At 45.6% G+C, this 23,881-nt stretch overlaps 2 protein-coding genes and 1 pseudogene across 2 annotated transcripts in view; 2 read left to right on the top strand and 1 right to left on the bottom strand.

Moving 5' to 3' along the window:
• The window catches only part of LOC150013068 (speedy protein E4-like), a 143,047-nt gene extending 140,885 nt beyond the window's left edge, over positions 1-2,162 (top strand). The window contains 3 exon segments of the mRNA XM_090275207.1: positions 1,418-1,586; positions 1,760-1,834; positions 1,926-2,162. Of these exon segments, the coding sequence (XP_090131333.1) occupies positions 1,418-1,586; positions 1,760-1,834; positions 1,926-2,162 (481 nt within the window).
• Positions 2,163-6,654: 4,492 nt separating this feature from the next.
• Positions 6,655-8,022, bottom strand: LOC150013067 (isocitrate dehydrogenase [NADP] cytoplasmic pseudogene; annotated as a pseudogene).
• A 1,946-nt stretch (positions 8,023-9,968) lies between these two features.
• Positions 9,969-23,881, top strand: part of SLC1A1 (solute carrier family 1 member 1) — a 91,691-nt gene continuing 77,778 nt past the window's right edge. The window contains exon 1 of the mRNA XM_090274137.1: positions 9,969-10,253. Within this exon, the coding sequence (XP_090130263.1) occupies positions 10,163-10,253 (91 nt within the window). The 5' untranslated portion in view covers positions 9,969-10,162. The remainder of the gene's footprint in view (positions 10,254-23,881) is intronic.

Raw genomic sequence — 23,881 nt, 5'->3', positions numbered from 1 at the left:
TTCACAGGATTGTAATACAGTGTTTCTTCTACTGTTCTTGGGAAAAGCCAGCCACACCAATGTCAGTTAAAAGACCGAGGAAAGCAAATGAAAACATAAAAGCCCCATGAAGATTCGACCCCACTCTTCCCCTGAGTAAACAGGCTTGAGACTAACCATTTCTAAGCCTTCTCCCCCACATCCTGCCACACCTCTGAACCATACCAAATGTAATGGTCTTTCTCAATTCAGGCCCCGTTACATAATACAGATCTGTTGTGAAGTGCTCACCCCAGGTCCCTAGTCGGCTTGCTCGATTCTTTGGAGTGTCGTCCGGTCCACCAAAACGTTGCGGGTTCGAGCCCGGTCAGGGCTCCTGCAGGAGGCAACCGATCCATGTTTCTTTCTCTCTCTCTCTCTCTCTAAATCAATACACACCTCCTCGGGGGAGAAGGAAAAGCAGTAAGACCCAGGGATGTTTCTTACAAGTCTTCCTGAATGTACTTCTAAACACAGGTCTAAGTACTTCACCATCCTCCCACCCAACAATTCCACTGCCTCAGTTCATTCTAAATCTGGGCCAGAGGTCTCGGTTGGAAATCAGCTCTCTCTACTATTCCCATCAAACGTGTTTACCACCCTGACATTCCCTTCTTTATTTTGCAATCTTCCTAACACCGTTCCCTGACTGGATATCGTATTTTCTGTCTCAGTATTTTTATACGTATGCAACTGAAAGACATGATCTCTTCTTACACTAACTGAAACACTAAAACCTCCAGACCCTCTCACTTCCGCGCCCCAAGAGCAAAAGTAAAACATTAAAACATTAAAAGTATATATGTGTCAATGACTTCTGAAAACACTCGGCACTATCCTTTTCACGTTGCAAAGATGACATGACATTGAGTCTCTGAGGCAATCAGTTTTGCACTTGACTAGGACGCAAAGCATTCAGTCATTCATCCTATGAAACCTTATAAAGTGCATCTCCAGGGCCAGGGAATGTGAGGATGGGAGAACTCAAGAAGGGCTGCTGAGTGAATGCGCCCAGGAACCAAGTCCCCTCTCAGTCATTTGACAGGAAACTATGGATACTGAAATGGACCAGTTGGTCCCTGCCCACAGGAGCTGTCTAGGGACCGAAACGATAGAGAGACAGGTGTGTGCGCACACAGCAGGTTCCAGGAAGGGGGCAGGCTTCCCCACTGAATTAATTGTACCCGAATCGTCAAGGTATTCAGAGGGGCCCTTCCGGTGCCTGCTCAACAGAGGCTTGCTCATGACTGGGAGGCAGGCACTCTGTGACCCTGGATGGGGCTCCCGTGGGTCCTGTGTGAAGGCGACCCAGTCTGTGTCCTTTCTGGGAGGCTGACTGCAGGCAAGGGTCCGTCCCTTCCATCCCGTTCCTGACTGACACCCTGGTGGCTTTCCTCAGCTACCTGGCCCTGGATATGGAGGAGGATTGCGCCCCTAAACAGGCCATCTTTTCCTTCCTCTACGGGGACAGCAATGACTCCCGGCGTCCCCTGTTTCACAAACTGCGATGGCAATTCTTTCGCTCAATGGGCTGCAGGGCATGGGTCACCAAGGAAGAGTGCGAAGAGGTAGGTGGGCTGTGGACATCTGGCAGAGGGGGATGCGAGACCGGAGAGAGAAGGAATTATGAGGCATCTCGGCTGGGGTTGGGGGATGAGAGAGAGTTGGAGGCCGGACAAGGGGAGGGACATGGATCCAACTAGAGAGTCCTCACCTTTTCGGGGACTGTTTGTCTTTCCAGATCCAGGCCTTTGATCCCAAGCTCTGGGTGTGGGGGCGAGACCGTGCCCTCCTTTCGGAGACCCCAGAGGCTAAGGTAGGTGCGTAGGAACGTCGGGCTGTGTCCCCGCAGGTGCAGACGCAATGATCTGTGGTCCCTTTAGGAAATGCGAGACTTTTAACTGCAGGACCCATGGTCATCGACCCCACCCCTCCCCATCAGCCTTCCACACACTGTGAAGCACACCCACCACGCACACAGCCAGGCACTGACGCGGCTGCCGGCCACGAGCCGACCACCACACCCAGGAGCCTTGGTGGCATGGGTGGATGCCAGGCCTCAGGGTTTGGCTGACATCATTTTATCGGAGGCAACGGGGTCCAAGGAACAGCTTTGTCCAAATCTCGAGTTTGGTGAAGAGTAGGTTCCCAGATTTTCCCATAAGAGTGTGTTTTCACTTCTCTTGTTAACTCACTTGGGCCTGACATCCCTCAGGAATACCAACTCTAGGGACTTACCTACAGAAAGGAAACGTGTACCAGTAGGATTTTAGATGGCGCAGTCTCTAGACCCCACAATAAAAAAATAAATCATGACTAGCTCTATCTTCATCCAAATTTAGTCTCCAACAAATTGCTTAGAGACACAGCATCGCCGTGTTCTTCATTTCCCCGCCTCACCGATCTCTCCCCTTGTACAAGTACACATTTTCCCCTCAAGTTTATGGTCACGGAGGTTGGTCACAATGAGCAGAGGCTGAGAAACAGTAGCCCCGCCAAGGCTCACTATGATACACACCTTAGACTTACAGCTTTGGGCAGAGCAACAGGCAAAGACCGGGTTTCAGCCTTGTGAACTAGCTATCTCAGACCCTCCTGGCTGCCACATCCAAAGGCCACAGACTGGGTGGCTTAGAGAAGCGCAGACATTTCCTTCTCCCAGTTCCGGAGGCTGGAGGTCTGAGATCAGGGGCCGGCACAGCCGGCTTCCGCTCAGGAGCCTCATCTGTGCTGCAGACGGCCAACTCCCCGCCCCCGCCCCCGCCGTGCACTTCCATGCTGCAAGGGGCCAGGCATGGCTCTGGGGTCTCTTCTAAGGACAATAACCTCATCCATTAGAGCTCCACCCAGTGACCTAATCGCCTCCCGAAGACCCCCACTTCTTTCTTTCAAAATCCTCTCCCGAGGGTATGTTTCTGGCTTTTAGACACAGGAAGGAAGAGAGAGGAACAAATATCGAGGTGAGAAGGGATCAAACCCAAAACCTAGGTATGTGCCCTGACTGGGAATTGAACCTACAACCTGTTGGTATATGGGAAGACGCTCCAACCAACTGAGCCACCATCACCCTAGGCATTATGAATTTGGGGGGACACAAGCACTGTGACTGTAGCACTAGCCAAGAGCAGACTCGGTGTTATGCTTAGACTTAGAAAGCAGGGTTAGTGTTAGGGAGCAGGCCTTGCGATGTTGATGTCTCGGGAATGTTGCTGGTGTGGTTCTAAGGTCAGGTTTTCACGTGTACAAATGGACCAAGGTGTGAGTAAAGCAAAGGAGAACTGTCCTGATGTGTGCTGCTCCCTGAACAGAATCTCCTCGAGTCCTCGCTAGGACGCAGGTTCCTGGGTATGTGAAGTCATTTTTGGACTCGTTGTCATCACACTTCAACCCTCATAATGGGGAAAAAAAATGGTTCCTGAATGAGGTTGAGGATGGAGAATTAGAGATAAAATAGGATTTATAGGGTAGTCTAAACTCGGGCTACAAGTGACTGAGAATTGTGGCAATCTTCCTACCTGGGGGGTGGCATGTTTGAAATGTCTCTCTCTCTTACTTCTAGGTCGCTGAGGCCACGGGAGATTTGGTGCGCAGCAGGACGTGAATGCAGGTTCCCTAATGATAGGCATGAGGAAGGGAAAGAGGAGCCTCCTGCGCAGACAGTCTAACAGGGCCCAGAATATTCTCCCATGAGCTGGACGGTCATGTCCTGCTCTGCAGAACGCTTCTATGAATCCATTTAAGGACAACAAGAAACCAGGGTGTTTTCAGATTTTGCCCCTTTCTAAGTCAACACCCAAAATTTCAGATCATTTTAGTCCTATCTTCGCCGAGGTAGAGGCTACAGGTCCCATTTCTCACACACCCGTTTGCAACAGTCTAGGGTCATCGCAAGGTGGAGTTTAGGGGTCAGCAGAGGAGGAAATACTTTAAAAGTATAAAATTAAGAGAGCCCTACGAACGTGAGAGTTGCGTATATACTATATATTTTCCTAACTTATTTTCAGTATGTTCCCATAGGATTATTATATTTATTCTCATGGTTAATATTTATATACTTCTGTTAAATAGTTTGGAAATAGTTGTAGTTTTGAAAACATGCTGTTCCTACTGAGTTGATTATAACTCATATATCTGTTACATATAGGTACATTTAATTGTTTACATTTTCAAGAGGGGTTTGGGGGGTTTTATCTGTTATGTAATTTTAACCATCGTACCGCTAGGTAGGTAGTCCCCCATATTGTCATCAATATAAGTTTTTCTGTTTCAGTCTCTGTTATCGAGTTGTGGGAATTCACTGTCACTTTCTAGCTATCCCACGTGACACGTTTGTACGTTATCTTACATCACTGAGGAGCACAGTGCAATGCCTCTTTTGAGGACATATGATAAAGATGAAGTTGTCACCTTTGTGATGTGTGTCGTTGGACCAGTTTGATTAGCTCTTCACTGTCAAGTGATAACGGAGCTTCGTGGGGTTGCGGTTACTCCACCAAACTCCTTAACTCTGAAAAGTAACCCTGAATTGTTTTGCACGTCAGTGGGAAGAACAAGACGCTGAGGCAGAGCCTAAGCCTGAGAGCCTGAGAGCAGGAGAGAAGAGCGCGGTACTGCGGCAGCAGAAGGGGAAGAGCAGAGAGAAGGAAGAAAGCACCACAGGCACCTAGACCATAACCTGAAATTGAAAACAAAGCGCAGGGGACTCCACGGGACCCGCTTTCCGGCAAATGGGCTGTGACAAGCAGACCCCCGGGCACGAGAGGACACACACAGTGGTCACTACCTTATCCCTCATGGGCGTCCTTTTCACAACCTCCAATTCCAGCTTCACGTAGTTGAAGCACACTCGAGCCTGCGGTGGGCTAGGAACCGTGGGAGACAAGTGAAGGTGTCCCAGAAACCCTGGAGGAAAAAAAAAGGAAGAGAATACAAGAAGTAATAAGTCTGTTAAGTGGGGCGGGCGTCCAGAGGGAGGGGTTCATAACCGGAACACCGGGTCACGGAGGAAAGCAAAGCCTCCTGGGAGATGGCATCGTCGGAGAACGCCGGGACGGTCCCAGATACCAAGTTCCCGTGTCCTCTGGGTGTGCCTCCCTCACGGCACACAGATGTGCTTCCCCCACCACAGAAGCTCACCTGAGATTTGGTGACTTGTGTTTCCCTTAGGGTTGCAATAAGTAGGCAGGGTCTTTGCAATCACTGGCTACGCGGTGGAATTCAACCTCCAGGCTCCTCCCCGCCTCAGAGATTGGGCTCTAATCCTTGACCTCTAATCACAGGGCGGGTCCTTCTGGCCTGACAGGCCCCCCATCCTGAGTCGTCTCCTTAGCATGAACCTAGGTGCGCTACAAGGGGACCGGCACAGCTCATAGACATCGCTGTCTCTCGGGAAATGCCGAGGACCGAGAGGACCTTCCTCCAAGGAAACGGGGTCAAGGAACGGCCAAAACGTTCATTACACAACACGTGGAGCATGTCTTACTACGTACCTCAAGAAGTCAATGTAAAAAGTTCACTTTAGGTTCTTCCACTTTTTTCGTCTCTTCAAGGCCTGTTTATTTTTATTTTTTAATTAATACATTTTTTTAATTTATGTTTTTATAGAGAGGGGAAAGGAGAAAGAGAGGGAAAGAATTATCAATGTGTGGGTTGCCTCTTTCGTGTCCCCAACTGGGGGACCTGGCGTGCAACCTAGGCATGTGCCGTGAACGGGAATTGAACCAGCGACACTTGGTTCACAGGCCAACGCTCAATCCACTGAGCCACAGCAGCCAGGGCTGTTTATTTCTTTTTTTTTTTTAGCCATTAGTTCTTAAGTTTAATTACAATGAATAAAAGTTTAGATGAGGAACAGACTAGAATAGTGTTTATAATCAACTTCTGAAAAATCAAATTTGTATAAAGGAAATAAAACAGGCCGGAAGTCCAAAAAAAGTACAGCTTGTATTATTGCACTTGAATAAAATATGCTGTTCAGGGTAGCATAACACTTAGGCCACAGAAGGCCAGTAGGAGAAGACAGACAGAGAGGACAAACCCCAGGTAGTATTTGTTCTGGATTCCAAACTCTCCAGTGGCCTCAAAAATATTTAACATTTTGAAACATTCAGTTAGAGCTCTTTACACAAATGACCGCTGTGTCTCCCACACGTTTTAGTTGCACCCATGTTCTTCATTCCAAGTCTTGTGCAAGTTCAAGGTACACCTGTACCTCACACAATGGGACTCCAGTTACACCCACAGCACCCACGGCCCAGGCCAGGAAAGTGGGGAAGGGAGCCAATTTCTACTTTACACAATACTAGGGACCAAAACTATGGCTGTAGTTCTACCGTTCAAGCACTCTTCATTTTGGTCATTTACGTCGGAACATGAAAAAAATTGACAGTGAATATGAATCAGCACTAAATTAATTCCTGAGCTACTAGTAGAAAATAAAATTTAAATTTAAAAAGTCCCCGGCCACATTCTAGAAGTGGCATAACTGTATGAATAAGACAAAGGCTGTAAACTTATAGAAAAGATAAACTCTGACTTCCAAACACATTACAAAATTGATTTTGCCCTTCCCTTGAATGTTATACAGAAAAATGTAAACCAGTGGACCTAGTTACCAAAAAAAAAAAACAGCTGTCCTCCTAAGCCGAGGAATGACCTTAAAGTTTGGCCTGAGCTAGTTTTATCTTCAAATTTTCTCCAAGTTTGTCCATGAACTCAAATGTATTCAAGTAGTCAGAACACTGCATGTTGGGTAAACCTTTAATACAAGCAGCCCACTCCTTGGTCATGAAGCCAGACTCAATAGTCTCAACACAGACTTCTTCCAATGCCTTTGCAAAGAAGCCCAGATCTTTATTGTTGTCAAGCTTAGCTCTGTGGGCTAACCCTCTGGTCCAGGCAAAAATGGAAGCAATGGGATTGGTAGATGTTTCCTGTCCCTTTTGGTACATGCGGTAGTGACGTGTTACCGTCCCATGGGCAGCCTCTGCTTCTACCGTCTTGCCATCAGGACAAACCAGCATGCTGGTCATCATGCCAAGAGAACCATAACCTTGGGCCACAGAGTCTGACTGGACGTTGCCGTCATAGTTTTTGCAGGCCCAGATGAAGCCGCCCTCTGACTTCATGGCTTGGGCCACCATGTCATCGATGAGCCGATGCTCGTACCAGATCTTCTGGGCTTCAAACTGGGGTTTGTACTGCTTGTCATATATCTCCTGAAAGATGTTTTTAAAACGCTCATCATATTTCTTCAGAATAGTGTTTTTGGTGCTTAGATACAAAGGCCAATGTTTAGACAGAGCCATCTGGAAAGAACTGTGTGCAAAGTCTTGGATTGACTTATCTTCATTGTACATCCCCATGGCAACACCACCACCCTCTTCAAAGTTATGTACCAGGTACGTCTTTTTTGGGGATCCATCACTTGGCGTGTAGGTTATCTCTACTTTTCCAGGCCCAGGGACAACAAAATCAGTTGCTCTGTATTGATCCCTGTAAGCATGGCGACCTATGATGATGGGTTTTACCCAGCCGCTCACAAGTCAGGGGATATTTTTGCAGATAATAGCTTCCCTGAAGATAGTACCACCCAGAATATTTCGGATGATGCCATTTGGCGACTTCCACATTTGTTTCAACTTGAACTCCTCAACCCTCTTCTCGTCAGGTGTGATGGTCGCACACTTGACACCAACGTTGTACTTCTTTATTGCCTCTGCGGCGTCCTTGGTGACCTGGTTGTTGGTGGCGTCCTGATGCTCTATGCCTAAGTCATAGCTGTGAAGGTCCAATTCCACATAGGGGAAAATGAGTTTTTCTTTAATCAATTCCCAAATGATTCGTGTCATTTCGTCTCCTTGCATCTCTACCACAGAACCACCACAGATTTTTTGAGACATTTTGACTTCAATAAACCACAGCAAATCAACTTCTAATCACTCCAACTCCTCTCAGTCTTGTAGATTCAACTGAATGCAGTTTACCTCCTGCAGGGGAAGGTGCGCTGGCAATGCACCGGGGGAGCCACAGCCACTCACACGATTGAATTCACAGGTGCGAACACGGGCAATCCCAGCTGGTCCCAGCTGGTCCCAGCTGGTCCCAGCTGTTTCGGCTTCTGACTCAACCTAGGAGAAACCCATGAACCAACAGGCAGGGCAGGCTTTTCCTCTACACGGCCTTTGTGCCCTCTGTTTATTTCTTAAATGCTGCTCTGCCCTCAACTCTAATGGGAGTGGGTGTGCCAAATAAACACTTAGAAAAATACAGAAGATAAAAAGCAAAAAAAAAATCAAACATGATATTCTCACCAAAGACGACCAAGGTTAAAATTTTGGTGCATTTACTTCTAGACTTTTTTCTAAGTTCATGGTTTGGTTTTATATGTTGTTTTACATAGTTGTGCACAAACCATATATACAATTTTAACCTACTTTTCCCCCACAATATTATAATGTGCTATCCTATTCATTAGACATTTCATAAACTTCCTTTATGCAGGCTGCACAGTGGACCATTGTATGGGTGCTCCATAATACATTTACGATTCCTTTCATATTGAACATACGAGTACTTCCAGTTTTGTTTTTTGTTTTTTTACTGTGGAATAAATATCTTTGTCCCCTCTTTTTTGATAGTTCCCCTTTTCCTGACAACATTTCTTCATATCTTCCTCAGCACACAATGATCCCACTATCCTTCCTTGTCTCAAAATTTACATTCTGGAAAGGAGCTGAGCAACTTATTCATACTAACGTGTACATGGTTCATAAAGCTTCGTTTATTATCTCTGCTAAGATACCTGAATCAATTTAAGCCAAAGGAATGAAGCTCTAAGCTGGGGCATTAGTCATTAGAAAATCTAGCTGATGAGATCCTCCAACCTGCCTAATGAGAGTAGACTCCACAATAGCAAAAAGATTCAGGGCTTACTTACTGTTAGGAACCCTAGGAGAAGGCAGTCTAGAGACGCGAAGGTGGTGATGTGGTGAAAGGAGGCAAAGAGTTTGTGTAAGCAACGGTGAAAAAACTAGGTAGGAGAATGGAAGAAAATTAGAAAATTCACTCAGCAGCGCAGAGTCTATTTGGTTGGTAGCACTTACCTAGTTTCTGCAAGATGTGCCTTTCCAATGCACTGGGCCTGAGGGAGGGGCCTGCCCACTTTCTCAGAACCTCTTGGTCAGGCTCTGGGTCCTAATTACTCTAACAAGTCTCACATGGGGCTTTTGTCAGCCACAGAGTCATTCCCAAGGAGCAGAAGTGAAGTTCTAAGAGGGCCCATTCCAAGCCCTGTGTCCACAGAAGATCTTGTTGGACCTTCACCTCTTGCATTCAACGCAGAGAGTTAATAATCCCTGGGGCTGCGGGGGGCGAAATGGTTAGAGGCCTCGTGTGAAAGTTCATAAAGTCCTGTACTGACCTCCCCGCCCGTACTCTTGTTCTCCTCCTAGAGGCTGCGTGGGGAAGCAGAGGGGACCCAGGAGAGAACTCAGTTTACCCAGCTCTCCCCACGCGAAAGGGTACCACGTTCTCCAGGGATTCGCTGGTATGGCCGGTGTGGAGAAAGCAGACTGGAGGGTTGTGCAGGGTAAAGACCAAACCAAAGGGGTCCGCGCGCGCCCCCACCCCCCTTCTGGATTGCAGGAAGAAGGAAACCCTAAACGCGAAAATCTAGTCTGGCCAGGAAGGGGGAAAAAGCGAAACAAACCAGGGTAAGGATGCGGCGGGGTGCAGAGCTCCCGGAGTAGCTGCTACAGCTCTAGACTCAGCCCTGGGCGTGCTCCCCCGCATGTTCCACCGTGACCGCGGGCGCACTACACACGCACCTGCCCGCCTCCCTGCTCTCGCCACTCCTCCCTCCTTTCTGGCTGGTTGGCAGGCGCGCCGTACAGCGCAGCGGCGGCAGGAGGAGCCGAGCGCGTCTGCGACGCATATTCACCGAGGTGTAAGCGCGGCGCGCAGTCTCAGGTGGCGGCGAGGTGGTGACAGCGGCAGTGACAGCACCCAATCCCCCACATCCCGCATCCCACCTCCTGTGCGCCGCGGAACCACAGTCGGTCCTCCGGCTCCGAAACGTACGGCCAAGCACTGCGCACTGCATCGACCGCCGCCGCCGCCACAGCTCCAAGCCCAACCGACCGCCATGAGGAAACTGGGGAGGAAGGGATGCGACTACAAGCGCTTCCTAAAGAATAACTGGCTGCTGCTCTCTACCGTCGCCGCGGTGGTGCTAGGTGAGCGACGCAGTGCATGAGCGATGCGCGTACCCTTCCGCTCTGTCAGGACACAGGCCGAGTGCAGGGCGGGCGGGTACGAGGGAGGGCCAGGCGTTGGCACAAGCATTGTCCGGGTCCCTCGGCGCCTCCTCGGCCTCGGACCCCACGTGGGGGCTTACCCGCAAGGGTGTTGTCTTGTGCATGCGAAGAACAAAGCTTCTTGGGGGGGACTCCCATTTGGGTGCTCCACAAGATGCCCGTTTCTGCTTTACTCAGAAAGATGAAAGGGATTTGAAACGGGAAAGGGAAGCAAGTAGCTCTCGGTGCTTCTCGTGTGGAAGCAAACATGATTTAATTTTTTTAAATTGTAACTGCTCCCCAATTTTTTGCCTGAACCACGCAGCCCAAACAGAGATTGTGGCCTGCAGTTCTCGGTTGTACAGAAAGAAGCACCTTAGCCTCAGGGATGGCCAAGGCGGTCTCAAGGATGGGCATGTTGTCCTTGCAGTTGCCAGCAAGCACCGTCTGTGGCACTTGGCTCTGAAAACCTGCCACCTTGCTGCCAAATTCAGGGGTCACTAGGGTAGGGAGAAGAGACCTAAGATTTCCTCCTTTCCAGCCCTGCTGATGTGCGGAGATAGTCTCCTTGAACTTCCTTCCTCTCCACACTGTTTTTCTATTGAAAATAATTTTTAAGTCATGTTTGCTTGTATTTCAACAAAAATGTATTTAAGTGATTCATTCCTGACAGACCACTTGACTAGGTGGATGTATGAGCCATTGCTCAGAGGTATGAGTTCTTCCTGTTTAGATTCTGAATCTCTGCCAGGTTTGTTTTACAACTTGGGTTCTGGGATGCTCCTCCTTGGTTTGGAGCCATGTCTGTGTCCTTTACTCTGTGAGCTCACACAGGTGAGGACACACAGCACATGAGACTCCTTCAAAGTACCCCTCCATTTGGAAACTGAATCTGGGTTTGCTGGGGGGAGATTGGATGGAGGGAAGCCTGTCCCTCTCCCAAACTCATGTACCTACTGCTTCTGCATCTCAGAATATTTGATGTTTGCTGCTCCCCATCTCAATCGCCCAAATTTGCTCCACCAGAACCTTGTGCAAAGTAAAATCAGGTTTCTAGTAAATAGCATTCTTGAAGTGTCTTAGCAGAGGCCATTCGTGAGAGAAGAGAGAAGTAAAGAACCAAGTCTTGACCGCTGACCTCTACTGTGTCTCCCTGTGGAATGTCCAAGTGGCCTAGGTATTTTAAGGGAAGATTTCTCTGGCTCCACTGTGTTTAAATGACACATACCACAAAGTGATTTGATTGACCTGCAGCCAAGTACATAAGATAGCCTTGATTGTTTTTCTTGTGATAAGGCAAGAATCAATGTTTGTTAAGTCTCAGTTTAAGAATAGTTTTGGGGGGTAGTCCTAGGCTGGTATTTCTTCCTGAATCCCTGTGGAAGTGGAATCTTGCCTTTTCGGCCATGGGGTTCTCCAGATACTCACCTGTTAACCAAGTGTTCCTGGTTTGGAAAGGATTTTGAGCAGTTGTTCCCTGGCCTTTAGAACCTGTTGCATAAAAACATCTTTGGGGTCAAGAGGAATTCCCTGCCTGTTTTGTGGATCTGGCATTTGGTCCTGATGGCCATTTTCCTCTAGTTTTGTTTTATTTTGTTTTAATTTATTGATTTGAGAGAGAGAGAGAGAGAGACATTGATTTGTTGCTCCACTCGTTCATGCACTCATTAGTTGGTTCTTGTATGTGCCCTGACCAGGTATTGAACCCATAACATTGGTGCATCAGGACGATGCTCTGACCAACTGAGCTACCAGCCCAGGGCCTTTTTTCCTCCAGTTTTAATGTGAGTGAGCCCAGGAACTTGATTCATAAAGGAAATAAAAAATTGTAAGGGTCCAGCGTAAGTCTTTCTGGACATTTGCCCCTCCAGAGGCAACATGGGGGAGTCCCCTAGTGTTTCTGCTCCTGGGCTGAGAAGTGTCCACCCTAGGCCACCCCCAGTGTGCCCATCTATCACAGGCACTGCCCAGGGTCCCCTTTTTCCCTTCTTTCTTCAGAGCTCTGGGCCTGTGTGGAAATTGTACGTGTTTGTGTCGTCTACACGAGCTCATTTGTTTAACCAGAAGTGAAATTCCAGGCGACCCATAGCAGTGACGCTGAGTCCATCCAAAAGCCCTTACTAGGTTATATTGTTTATCTTTATAATCTTAATTGATACAGAAAATCACAACACCCTCATGCAGCTTCCTTTATGGACCTGTTAGCATGTGGATCTTAAAGAAGTAAAATCGCTCATTAAATTTATTAACTACCCTGCCAGAACGTCATCTTCTGATTATAGCCGCCAAAATGTTTGGTCCCCGCTAATTCAGCAGCCTGACACTTTAAAATATTTTGATTATTAAAGTAGGGGACAAAACTAGAACCAGCTTAAAGCCTTTGATTTCTCAAGGCATACTATGTCTTTTAGTAGGTGTGAAAGTTCATTCTTTTCACGGACGAGAAGATGGTAAAGTGCTAAACATTTTCTCAAATTCTTATTCATGAGAAAGCAAGATCTAATAGTAAAATAACCATCTTTGTTAATTTTTGTGAAAGCCTACAAGGTCCTAGAAATAATATCTTGGATTTTCAGATGAGAGGCCTTTACTAAAATACCAGGCACAATTTTCATTGCTTTCATTACAATCCTTAGAGGCTTTTCCCTGCTCCTGTAGTGTAATAGAATGAGCACATAGCCTGGAGTTAAGAGTGCTGGCTTTGAATTCTGACACTACCAGGCTCTACTATTTAGACAAGTCTCTTATTCTCTTGGATCCTCAATTTCCTCATCTAGAAAATGGGGATATTTGTCATTACCTCATTTGTTATTAGGGTTGATTAATATAATGTGAAAATACACAGTTGTGTGGCTTGCACATAATAAACACTTAATAAAGTTTATTTTAAGATAAATCTGAATAATTTGATTCTGAGGAAGTTCACATTTTCTTATGAAATGAAGTTTCATTACATTACTCTGTTCTGCTTAGTGTCAGGCCTATACTAGAGAGTTCCAGGTGATTCAAGTGTTTTGATGATGTGCTCTATCTAGGCAAATACCAGCCTCAAGAGCATTATTCATTTTTTTAAAGAACATGGAAAGGATGAATCATTTTGTCTTGTGCCCCATAGTCTGATTCTCAATTTGTTTAACAGGCAGAAACTCTGAGGGAAGAATTTTTGTACTTCAGGTGGGAATTCTGTTCAAGCAGAATCACTGAGAAGTCTGTACTGGAGCATTCTGACTCAAGTCACCCAATGATGATCATATTGTGTATAATGCTGGTAAAGCATTTGTGGAATCCTCAACATGTTCACAGCATAAAGCCCGATCTTTCTGTCCATGCAGATAGATTGTGCTTTACTTCAGTCATTTGGAAAATCTGATTTCTAGCTTATAGATCTTCAGGAAAGGAAATGGATGTTATTTACATGACAGAACTGGCAAGCTTATTCATTCTGAATGATTTTCTTTGGAGCACCCAAGGAAGCAATCATTTCTAGATTCAGATTTCATTGTCTAAACCCAAGAACAATTCCTTCACGTATTTAGTAATACCCTCACCCCAGTATTGTATTTCCTACACTGGATCTTGCAGTGCTAATTTGAGCCATGGGATATGCTTTCTTGCTCTGTCTGGTTTTCTGTGTCTGTGAATCACCTGCACAGAGCCTTGTGTGCCACAATGTTCAAAATGTATTTTGTTATCCATGAAGCTCATTTGTTCCGGCAGGTCCCAGGCCTAGTACTGCTGGGCCCCTCATCAGCTCAACCTTGGAATATACCTGCAATGACCAACACTTAAATCATTTGTTCATTCAACAAATATGCACGGGGCACATACTGTGTGCCAGGGACTGTTGCAGAGCTAGGGCATACAGCCATGAACAAACCAAATACTCCTATCCTCATGGAACTTAGGTTGAAGTGGAAAGAGGTAGACAATAACAATAAATAGGTAAAATACAATAGAGTATGTTAGATGGTGTGAGTGCTCTAGAGCAGGGGTCCCCAACTTCTAGGCTATGGACCTAGATTTGTTAGGAACCAGGGAGAACAATAGGAAGTGAGTGGCAGGAGAGCAAGGGAAGCTTCATCTGTATTTATAGCTGCTCCCCATTGCTCCTCCTCCTGTCAAATCAGCAGCAGTGGCATTAGGTTCTCACAGGAACGTGAACCCTACTGTGAACTGCACATGCGAGGGATCTAGGTCATGTGCTCCTTATGAGAATCTAAATCCTGATGATCAGAGGTGGAGCTGAGGCGGTGATGCTAGTGCTGGGAAGTGGCTGCAAATACAGATTATCATTAACAGAGAGGTTTGACTGCACAGAGACCATAATGAATCAATTGCTTGCAGACTCATATCAAAACCCTATCAGTGAGTGGCAAGTGACAATTAAGCTGCATCTGGTGGCAGGTGATAAAGCCATCCTACCCATCCCTGCCCCTGGCCTGTGGAAAAATTGTCTTCCACAAAACCTGTCCCTGGTGCCAAAAAGGTTGGGTACCGCTGCTCTAGAGTAACATACGGGAGGGAGGAGGCTGGAGGGTGCAGTTTTAAATAAGATTATAGAGAAGGCCCTGCTGAGAGGGTGACAACTGAATTGAGACTGGAAGGAAGTGAGGGAACATGTGCACAGATATCTGAGGAGCATCCTAGCTTGTTTGAGAAAGGGTGTGGGGTGGAGTGAGGAGAGGGGGATGAGGCCGGAGGCTAGGTGGGAGACAGAGCACTAGGATGGTGTCAGCTCTTACATTATAAGGACTTTTACTTTTACTGGGAGACAGAAAACCGTTAAAAGATTTTGAGCACAGCAGTGATATGATCTGGTGGTATCGCTGCTCCCCAGCAGCTATTTTGACCATAGACTGCAGAGGCAAAAGTGGAAAAAGGGGTATCCAGTTTAAGAGGGTAGTGCAGTTAACCTATGTATTTTACTTAATATGCTTTTGTAATCTCATTTCCTTCATGGCTAGTGAAATCTTAGGAAATTCTTTTGAAAAACCTTTTTGCAATTATTAAGTAGGCATTTTTGCCCTTATATGGATCAGAAAACTAAGATTCAAATAATAACTAGCAACACCAGGTTTTCCTGTTCCTTTCCTTCACCTTCAGGCTGCTTCTCCTCCTACATCTTGCTTGCCATCTCCTTGCAGACCCGTCTGGGAGCCATGGTCATTTGGCTGAGTGCTGTGTTGGGGTGGGAGAAAAGGATTCTATACCATGCAGTGAGGCTGAGAAGGTACAGAAATGTGCCTCTACAGGATTCTCAGCATCGCAGTGTGTGAAGTGGAGGAACACCTCTCTGGGGACATTTGCCAGACTGATCAGCCAGGCTGGCCTTTCCTCTGGGCTCAGACCTGCCCTTGCACTACTGTCCATGAGCTGCCCTGCTTTTCTTTTCACCTTCAAATTCTGCCCTTCCTACCTTCTAATTGAGCAATGTGGTATGCCTGGAGCAGAGGGTGCAATTGAGTGACATTTAAAAAAAAAAAAAACAGGAAAGTGAGGCTGCAGAGGAGGTCAGGGGCTAGATCCTGGAGGGCCTGGAATGCCATGCTGAGTTCGGACGTGCTCCTAAGGATTAAGTTGGCAGTGACATGATTAGAGCTGTGCTTAGAAAAGATCATTATGGTGGGCGGATGTGGAAAATGGTTCCAAGGAGGGCAAATGAGCAGGTGGGCAGACCCACCAGGGCATTAATGTTAAGGTCCAGGCAGGGAGAGATGGAGATCTCCGCTGAGTCACAGCAGTGTGAGTGTAAAGGAAAAGACAGCTATGGTACATCTTCAGTGCATTAACCTGATGGGGCTTGGCTGGGTTTGGTCCACAGAGAAGGAGGTGGTGACCTCTAGCAGAAGGGGTAGTCCTGGAAGGGACACCAACTTGAAAAGAACTGTTATGCTCTCCCACTGTACAGAAACAATATCTATGAGGTATTTATTACACTATACTTAAAATATATTCTAATTTTCCTGCTTCTTGCACTGGCCCATAAGCCTTTAAAGGAAAGAATTTTGTGTTGTTCCTTTTGGTACCAACAGCACCTGTCAAAATGCTGGTATGCTCAATACATTTGTTGAATTGTTGAGTCACTTATGAGCCAGAGAGTTGATAAGAAGTTGTCCTTTTTTATTTTGTGAATAAATGAACCCAAAGCTTAACTCAAGCCCATTTCTGCCATAAATTTATTTCAGCCTCTTCTAATCAGCATCATTAAGACAGATTAACACTTAATCTATATATATATAAAGCATGCTTCTCTTTTCTCCCTCAAAACAAGATTATAGACCCCTTGAGGGCAAAAACACTTATATTACCCCTAGCAGGCACTAGAAAATAAAATGACACTTCACGGTAATGAGACTCTTAAAAGCTATACAAGGAGTTCATGATCACCAAACATTATCATATGAAATATTAAAGAAGATCAAAACTATGAAGAATAAAATGGCAAAAAATATATATCTATCAACAATTGAATCTAAAAAAAAACTAAGCAAACAAAAAGCACAGAGACAGAATCATGGATACAGAGAGCATTTTGATGGTTGCTGGATGGGAGGAGGGTGTGGGGAATGAGTGAAAAGGGGATTATGAAGTACAAATAGGTAGTTACAGAATAGCCATAGAAGTATAAAGTACAGTATAGGAAATGGAGCAGCCAAAGAACATATGTGTGACCCATGACCATCAACAATGATGGGGGGATGGCCTGAGGGAGTGGGGGCTGCTGGGTGGAGGGGGCAAAGGGGAAAAAATTGGGACAACTCTAATAGCATAATTAATAAAAATAATTTTTAAAAAAAGAAAATATATCTGCTAGTTAAACTCTCAGGGCCTTTGTTTCTTATCATAAAGAAGAGGGGTTTAGATTAGCTAGAAGAGCAAAGAGGATTCCATTCATGTGCCAACTCCCTTATAAGTAGTGGGCTGTCTTGTGTGATATGTTTGTTAAGAAAGGATTGAAAATGAAAATTCTGAAAGTGATTGTTGATGTTTGTCAAAGTCCTAGTATCAGGAAGTCGTGGCATGTGTCCTGAGTTCTTACTGACCTTGTGTTAGTAGAAGAGTGGATAAAACAACTATGGGACATTTATACAATAGAATACTACTTGGCCATAAAAAAAAGAAGGAAATTTTACCCTTTGCTATGTGCTAAGTGAAATAAGCCAGTCAGAGAAAGACAAATGCCATATGTGGAATCTGATGAACAAACTGAATAAGCAAAATAGACAGACTCATAAAGAACAGGCTGACAGCTCTGGGGTAGAGTGTTGAGGGGGTGAAGGAATTGAGCAATAAGGAGAAAGGACTCATGGACATGGATAACAGTTTGGTGACTGCAGGAGAGAGGGGGCGTAAGGGGGATAAATGGTAATGGAAAAAAAATACAATTTAAAAAAAAAGGGAAAATCTCTCACAGTTCCTTCTTGCTTTAAGATTCTTTGATTAGTCATTCCTCAGTTCATTGCTAGGAGCCAGAAGAACTCTTCTATAGGGAGCTGAGGGAAGGTTAAGGGTCATTACTAGAGGATAAAATGACTTTGACATTGAGTCAGTTGTTCTGCATTTGAACTGCTTGGTCAGTGACATGAGTTCTAATGTCAGTATTAGATAACTCATTAGAGTAGTAATAGAAGTTCCAATGAAGTATGTTGTTTCTATATATGTATATATATTTTGTACATATCTGCTTATATAACTTAGAAAAAGGTCCTTTAGATGGCTTGGCTCGAGTTCCAACATAAGGAAGAATTAGAAAAAGAATTTCTGTATGCTAAATCAGGATGTGGTAGAGCTCATGTAGTACCTCCGATGGGTGAAAACCCTAGGTTAGCCAGACACGGTATGAATAAATGGGATTCATAATTAGCTATTTGAGAACACGTCTATGCTCATGTGGGAGAAAGCTTTCCACATTAATTACTTGTGAGAATTGTGAGTACCTTTAACAGAGCTGAGAATGAAAAGAGCTGTCCTGTAGGGAAGGAGTCAGTGACACACTGGCCTGGCGCCAGAGGAGCTCTGTTCGCCTGAGGAATTGCAGTTCTCCATTTGCTGGAGATCTGGGTCACGTGTACTGTGGGGACTGGAGCACTCTCGAAGAAAATGCACTCATTTTAGATGACATTGAGTGGCCCATTTAAGCTACCCTGCAGCAGAAGCTGTAAAAATAGCAGGTGTCTCAATAGCCTTTCCCATTTTGAATATTAAATATACCTCTACTAGGAGGCAGTATTGGAGACACTACTATTAAGCCAATAATTCATTTCAGAGATATAGCTTAGCTCACAGACAGATTTAGAAGGCAGTAATTCATTATCCGTGCTGAGGAGACAACCCCAGATTGCAACAAAGAGTGCCCTGTTGCAATTAGTCTGCTCCACAGTAACACCTCTGTTTATGGAAAGGAAGTGTTTCTGTGACTCACTCTTTGCCAGAAATGTTACTAACCCTGGGTTTGGACTGCCTGTTCCATGACCAGAGGTAGAGTATTTCCTTTGCAGCAAATACTCCCGCACTTTCTGGCATCCCGACTCACCGACACTTGGTGCTGTGCGTCCTGATCATTCCTCTCCCAGATGTCAGTCACTCCATGCTCAAGCTGAAGGCTTTGTTCCCAGGGCCCTTTTGGTTGCAGAGTCTCTAATCTTGTCCACAGACAGGACAGTTGTCACAGCATATCTTCACATGTCCAGGAAGGGTCCTGAAACTAGCATCACGTGACTTCCCTCTGGGTCTGCATGCTGAAGCAAAGAGGTGGCCTTTGGGACCAGAACTTAAGAAAGCACCTTCAAGCGGGTCTGCACTGTGTGCTTACTCTTAAAACTGCACTGAGACAACCTTTTGGGCTCAGTGCTCTCAGATGGTTGAATTTTGTTACTCGACTAAGGGGTGATTTCTTAGAGGAGAGAGCTTAAGTGAGATCATAAAATTAAATTATTTTTCTGCCACTGTTCTATTGCTTGACAGTTACCTGGTTACTTATAACTCAGTAAAGAATTTAGTCAGCAACAACAAAAATGCACCATTGCCAGGAATGCCTAACTCTAGAAAGCCTAACATCCAAGCCTCTTCCCATTATTGGAGTATAAACTGATTTTGCTCAACTTCTCTGGGTATTTCATATACTTAATTGTTTCCTGAGCCACTTAACCACTTTTTAGGTTTCATATAACATTCCCCAAATTATGAGACAATGCGGGAGACCTTTTGAAAAGTTCTTTCTCTATGGTTAAACAAGTATAATAGCTAATATTTATTGAGGGCTTACTACGAGATTGATGCACTCTTCTTTCCGTGACCCTCAGCACAGTGAGGTGGGAAGTATACTCATTTTACAGAGGAGGGCTCTGAAACTTACAAGGCTTAAGTTATGGAGCTATGGTCAGTCAGAGCTGGGATTTGTACCCGGACTGTCTGACTCCAAAACTGAGGTTACTAACCATTAAACAAGGCTACTTGCTTCCTAGAAAACCTCAACACCCCTAATTACAAGTTAAAATCACTGTAGCGTTCTCATTCTTGGACAGTAGCTAAATAAAGTCTTATTGCCTTCCCTCTTGCTCCAGCCTTTCTCTCTCTCTCAGTTATTCTTTCTTTTGTCCTTTAACTTGGAGCATTTCACAGCATTTGGTCGTGTCGCCCATTCTTCTCCTACATAAACCTTTTATTTGAACTTGTTTCATAGTTGCTTTCCCAGGATGTGCTGTACTTTCCTACCCTAGTACTTTTGCTCGTGTGCTTCATCCACTGTTGTCCTACCTATCCTTGAAGATGGATCTAATTTTTACTTTTATCATAAAGTTTTCTCTGACTTCTCAGTCGGAGATGATTACCCCTTTGCTGTGTTCTAATAGCCCTTCATTTATATACCCAAATTATGCTGCATATACACCACCATGCCCAATCCTGCCCTGGGCAGACATCACTAATTGATTATAGCCCTCTTTACCACAGAACCTTGTTATGGCCACAGAATCCCAGAACTGCCCCCCAGACAACCACTGTTAATTAAAGGGAATTTGCACATAAGATGAGAAATATTGCCTGTTGCTGGAAAAATCTGTTTAGCAATAATTTAGGAACTCAATTTAAATTGAACAAGTATTGATGCTACTAGTAAGAGATGCAGAGTTGAAGTCTGTATTTTGTCTGAGTCTCTCAGAGGCAATATGTGCAGAAATATCACTAACATGAGCCTAAATGTGGTAAGTCGTGTAAGAAAGCTACAGCATACTTGGGCCTTCTGTGACAAGAGGTAGAATTGAGAAAGAGTCCTGAAGGACACCATGAATGGCCTTGGGCAGGTGTGTTAGGATTCTTGGGCCTGAAGATTGAAAAGATTACAAACCCAGGTAAAGGAAAGAAGATGCCGGAGGAATGAGGGGAGGCTGCTCTCTCAGGCTCCCGAGACCCGTCTGTAGTTTGGACTAATTGCAGACAGAACATCTCAGTGAGCAGCTGGACACTGGCAGGAGTCGAGCCTTTGCACTGCTGGATTAGAGAAAAACCATCTGGGAACAACCTGTTTAGTGAAGATAGTGAAAGAAGAAAAAGGGACAAAATGGGATTCCTGACTGGAGTGGCTGCCCAAGCTGCGGCTGAAAAGACACAAAGGCTTTTTGGTGACCACAGGCTTCCCCAGAGGGAAGTCAGGAGGAAAGCGGATCTCTGCCGGCTGGAAAAGACGGGACTCGACCACGTGGCATGGGTGCTGAAAGACGGGAGACAGCGTGCTGCTGAGCAAGTGAAATTGTAATTTTTTTCTTTATATATTTCTCTTGTGAACTGCGGAGAGGGGTGAAAGTACATTCTTGAGGAGCACAGGCGCAGAGGTGCACAAGCTCACTCCCCAACCCTCCCCTTGGGTCGCGGGCATGCGTAGGGAAGTGCCATCATTCACTGGCCCAGGTGCGCAGGGCCGAGAGTCCAGGGGCCCCTCGGACACACCCCAACAGACGTAAGATCAGTGCCCAAACGGGCGCAGGGAGGGACCTCTGGATACACAGAAGACTGTGCGCAGTCACCCCTGGCCAGCTCCAGTGGGAGCCAGGCCCGAGTGCCAAGCCGGAACGCAGAGCATTTGCTCGGGCTCAGCTAGTGCCCACCCAGGCGGGTGCGGAACAGTGGGCGGCTGTAGCGCCGGAACAGCAGGCAGCAGCGACTCACAGACACTCACCCGGAGCGCTGCTCCGAGGCTAGCTCCCCGGCTGCCTTGGGCGAGTAGTGGTGCACGAGTGCAAAAATACCTCACCGACATCAATAGGCACCAATCGCTCACTTCCACTGTACACGAGTGTCTGCGGCCCAGCACTGCCAGGCGAGAGACCATCTCCTGGAGTGCAATGCAGCAGACCTGAAGATAACTCCCTAGCCACCTTGGGAAACTCCCAGAGCCCTACGCGACAGGCCTGAGGCGGGCTCTTGGGCCACCTTACGTGCTCACAGGCGTGCCTGCAAAGACACCTTGGCTAGCTCCAACAGACACCGAAGGAACGCGCAGTGCGGGGGGGCCCACTGCTGCAAGGAACAGGAACCTCTGACCCACCTCATTAGACCAGCTGTGGACACAGAAAAACAAAACAACACACAAAGGCTGAACTGACATCTCCACAAAAGAATTCAAGATAAAGTAGAAAGAGTGACTCTCAATCAACTAGCCAGAAGGAAGATCCTAACAAAAAAATCTGAAATATAGCCAGACAGGATAAACAAACGATATAAAAGATACCCCAAGAACATCAGGCTCAGGAGATCAAAGAGACTGCACCACTGAAACCCCCAGATCTACCATAAAAAAATCTCATACCACAAAGGTGGGAAGGCAAAGCAGACAAATCCAAATAACAAAAACAAACAAGAAGAATCCAACATGTTAAGACGCAGAAACAACCTCTCAATGAAAAGAAAAGAGGAATCCCCAGAAAGAGAGGTAGATGGAATAGACATAGCCCAAATGTCAGACATAGAATTCAAAACTATGGTGGTGAAGAAGCTCAATATGCTCGAAAACCTCAAAAACAACCACGACAACCTCCAAGGAAGTTACCAACAGCTCCAAGAAAATTACAGGGAACTTGCGGAGAACTACACCAGCATAAAAAAAGACATAGAAACTATCAACAAGAACCAGGAAGAAATGAAGAATGCAATCTCTGAACTGAAAAACACAGTAGAATCAGTCAAAAGCAGACTAAATGAAGCAGAGGATCGGATTAGTGAGTTAGAGGATATTGTAGGTAATAATTCTCAAACGATACAGCAAAATGAAAAAAGATTAAAAAAATATGAACAAGATGTAAGGGAATTACAGGATAGCATGAGAAGATATAATATCAGGATCATCGGAATAAGAGAGGGAGAAGAAAAGGAGCATGGAATTGAAAAACTGATAGGAGAAAGAGTGACAGAAAATTTTCCGAACCTGATGAGAGAAAAAGTTATGCAAGTCCAAGAAGCACTGAGAGTTCCAATAAAGAGGAACCCCCCAAAACCCAGTCCAAGGCACATCATAGTTAAAATGGCAACATTTCAATACAAAGAGAGAATCCTAAAAGCAGCAAGAGAAAAACAGCAAATAACTTACAAGGGAGCTCCAATAAGGCTATCGACCGATTTCTCAACAGAAACATTACAAGCCAGAAGGGAATGGTCAAAAATATTTCAAGCAATGAAAAACAAAGGCCTACAACCAAGAATACTCTACTCAGCAAGGCTCTCATTCAAAATAGAAGGTGAAATAAGGAGTTTCTCAGATAAAGGAGGACTAAAAGAATACATCTCCACCAAACCAGCATTGCAAGAGATGCTAAAGGGAGTGTTCTAAGAAAAAGGAAGAGAAAAAACAAAAAAAAAAAAAAGAGTAGAGGAACAGAGATACAAAAGGGAAATGAATAAATTCATGTCAATAATAACGTTAAATGTAAATGGATTAAATGCTTCAATTAAAAGACATAGGGTAACAGAATGGATAAGAAAACATGACCCACATATTTGCTGTCTACAAGAAACACACCTCAAAACAAAAGATTTACATAGACTGAAAGTAAAGGGATATAAAAAAATATTCCAAGCAAATGGACCTGAAAAAAAAGCCAGGGTAGCAGTCCTCATATCAGACAAAACGGATTTCAAAGCAAGGGCAATAAAAAGAGACAAAGAAGGACATTTCATAATACTTAAAGGAACAATCAGAGAAGGAAAACTCTGACTCCAAAAAACCTCCGCTGCCTTGCGGCATACCTCTTCAGGGGAAAGGCTAAGGGAGTAAACCCTGACAGAAAATCCGGAGCCGGAGTCCCTAAGGCAGTTTGACGTTGTAGTCAACACCGGCAACTCCTGCGGCGCACCTGAAGCCAAGCTGTATTGACTCTGTCTTTCCCTTGGACCCTTCAGCTGCGAAGAGAGGGGGGGTCTGCTGCATGGGCAACAGCAGACCCTCCATATCACCCTGCCCAGGCTCTGTAGCTTCAGCGTCATCGCAAGATGTCGATTCAACACGGGAGGAGACAGATACGGTGTCACTCCCGAGTCGGACTGCACAGCCATTCTCGGCGGTGCAGATAGACTCTTAA

This window comes from Furipterus horrens, unplaced genomic scaffold (genome assembly GCF_987537825.1).
Source record: "Furipterus horrens unplaced genomic scaffold, mFurHor1.1.pri manual_scaffold_4, whole genome shotgun sequence".
Taxonomy (NCBI): domain Eukaryota; kingdom Metazoa; phylum Chordata; class Mammalia; order Chiroptera; family Furipteridae; genus Furipterus; species Furipterus horrens.
The sequence above is the reverse complement of the archived record's forward strand: the minus strand, read 5'-3'. Positions and strand labels throughout refer to the sequence as shown.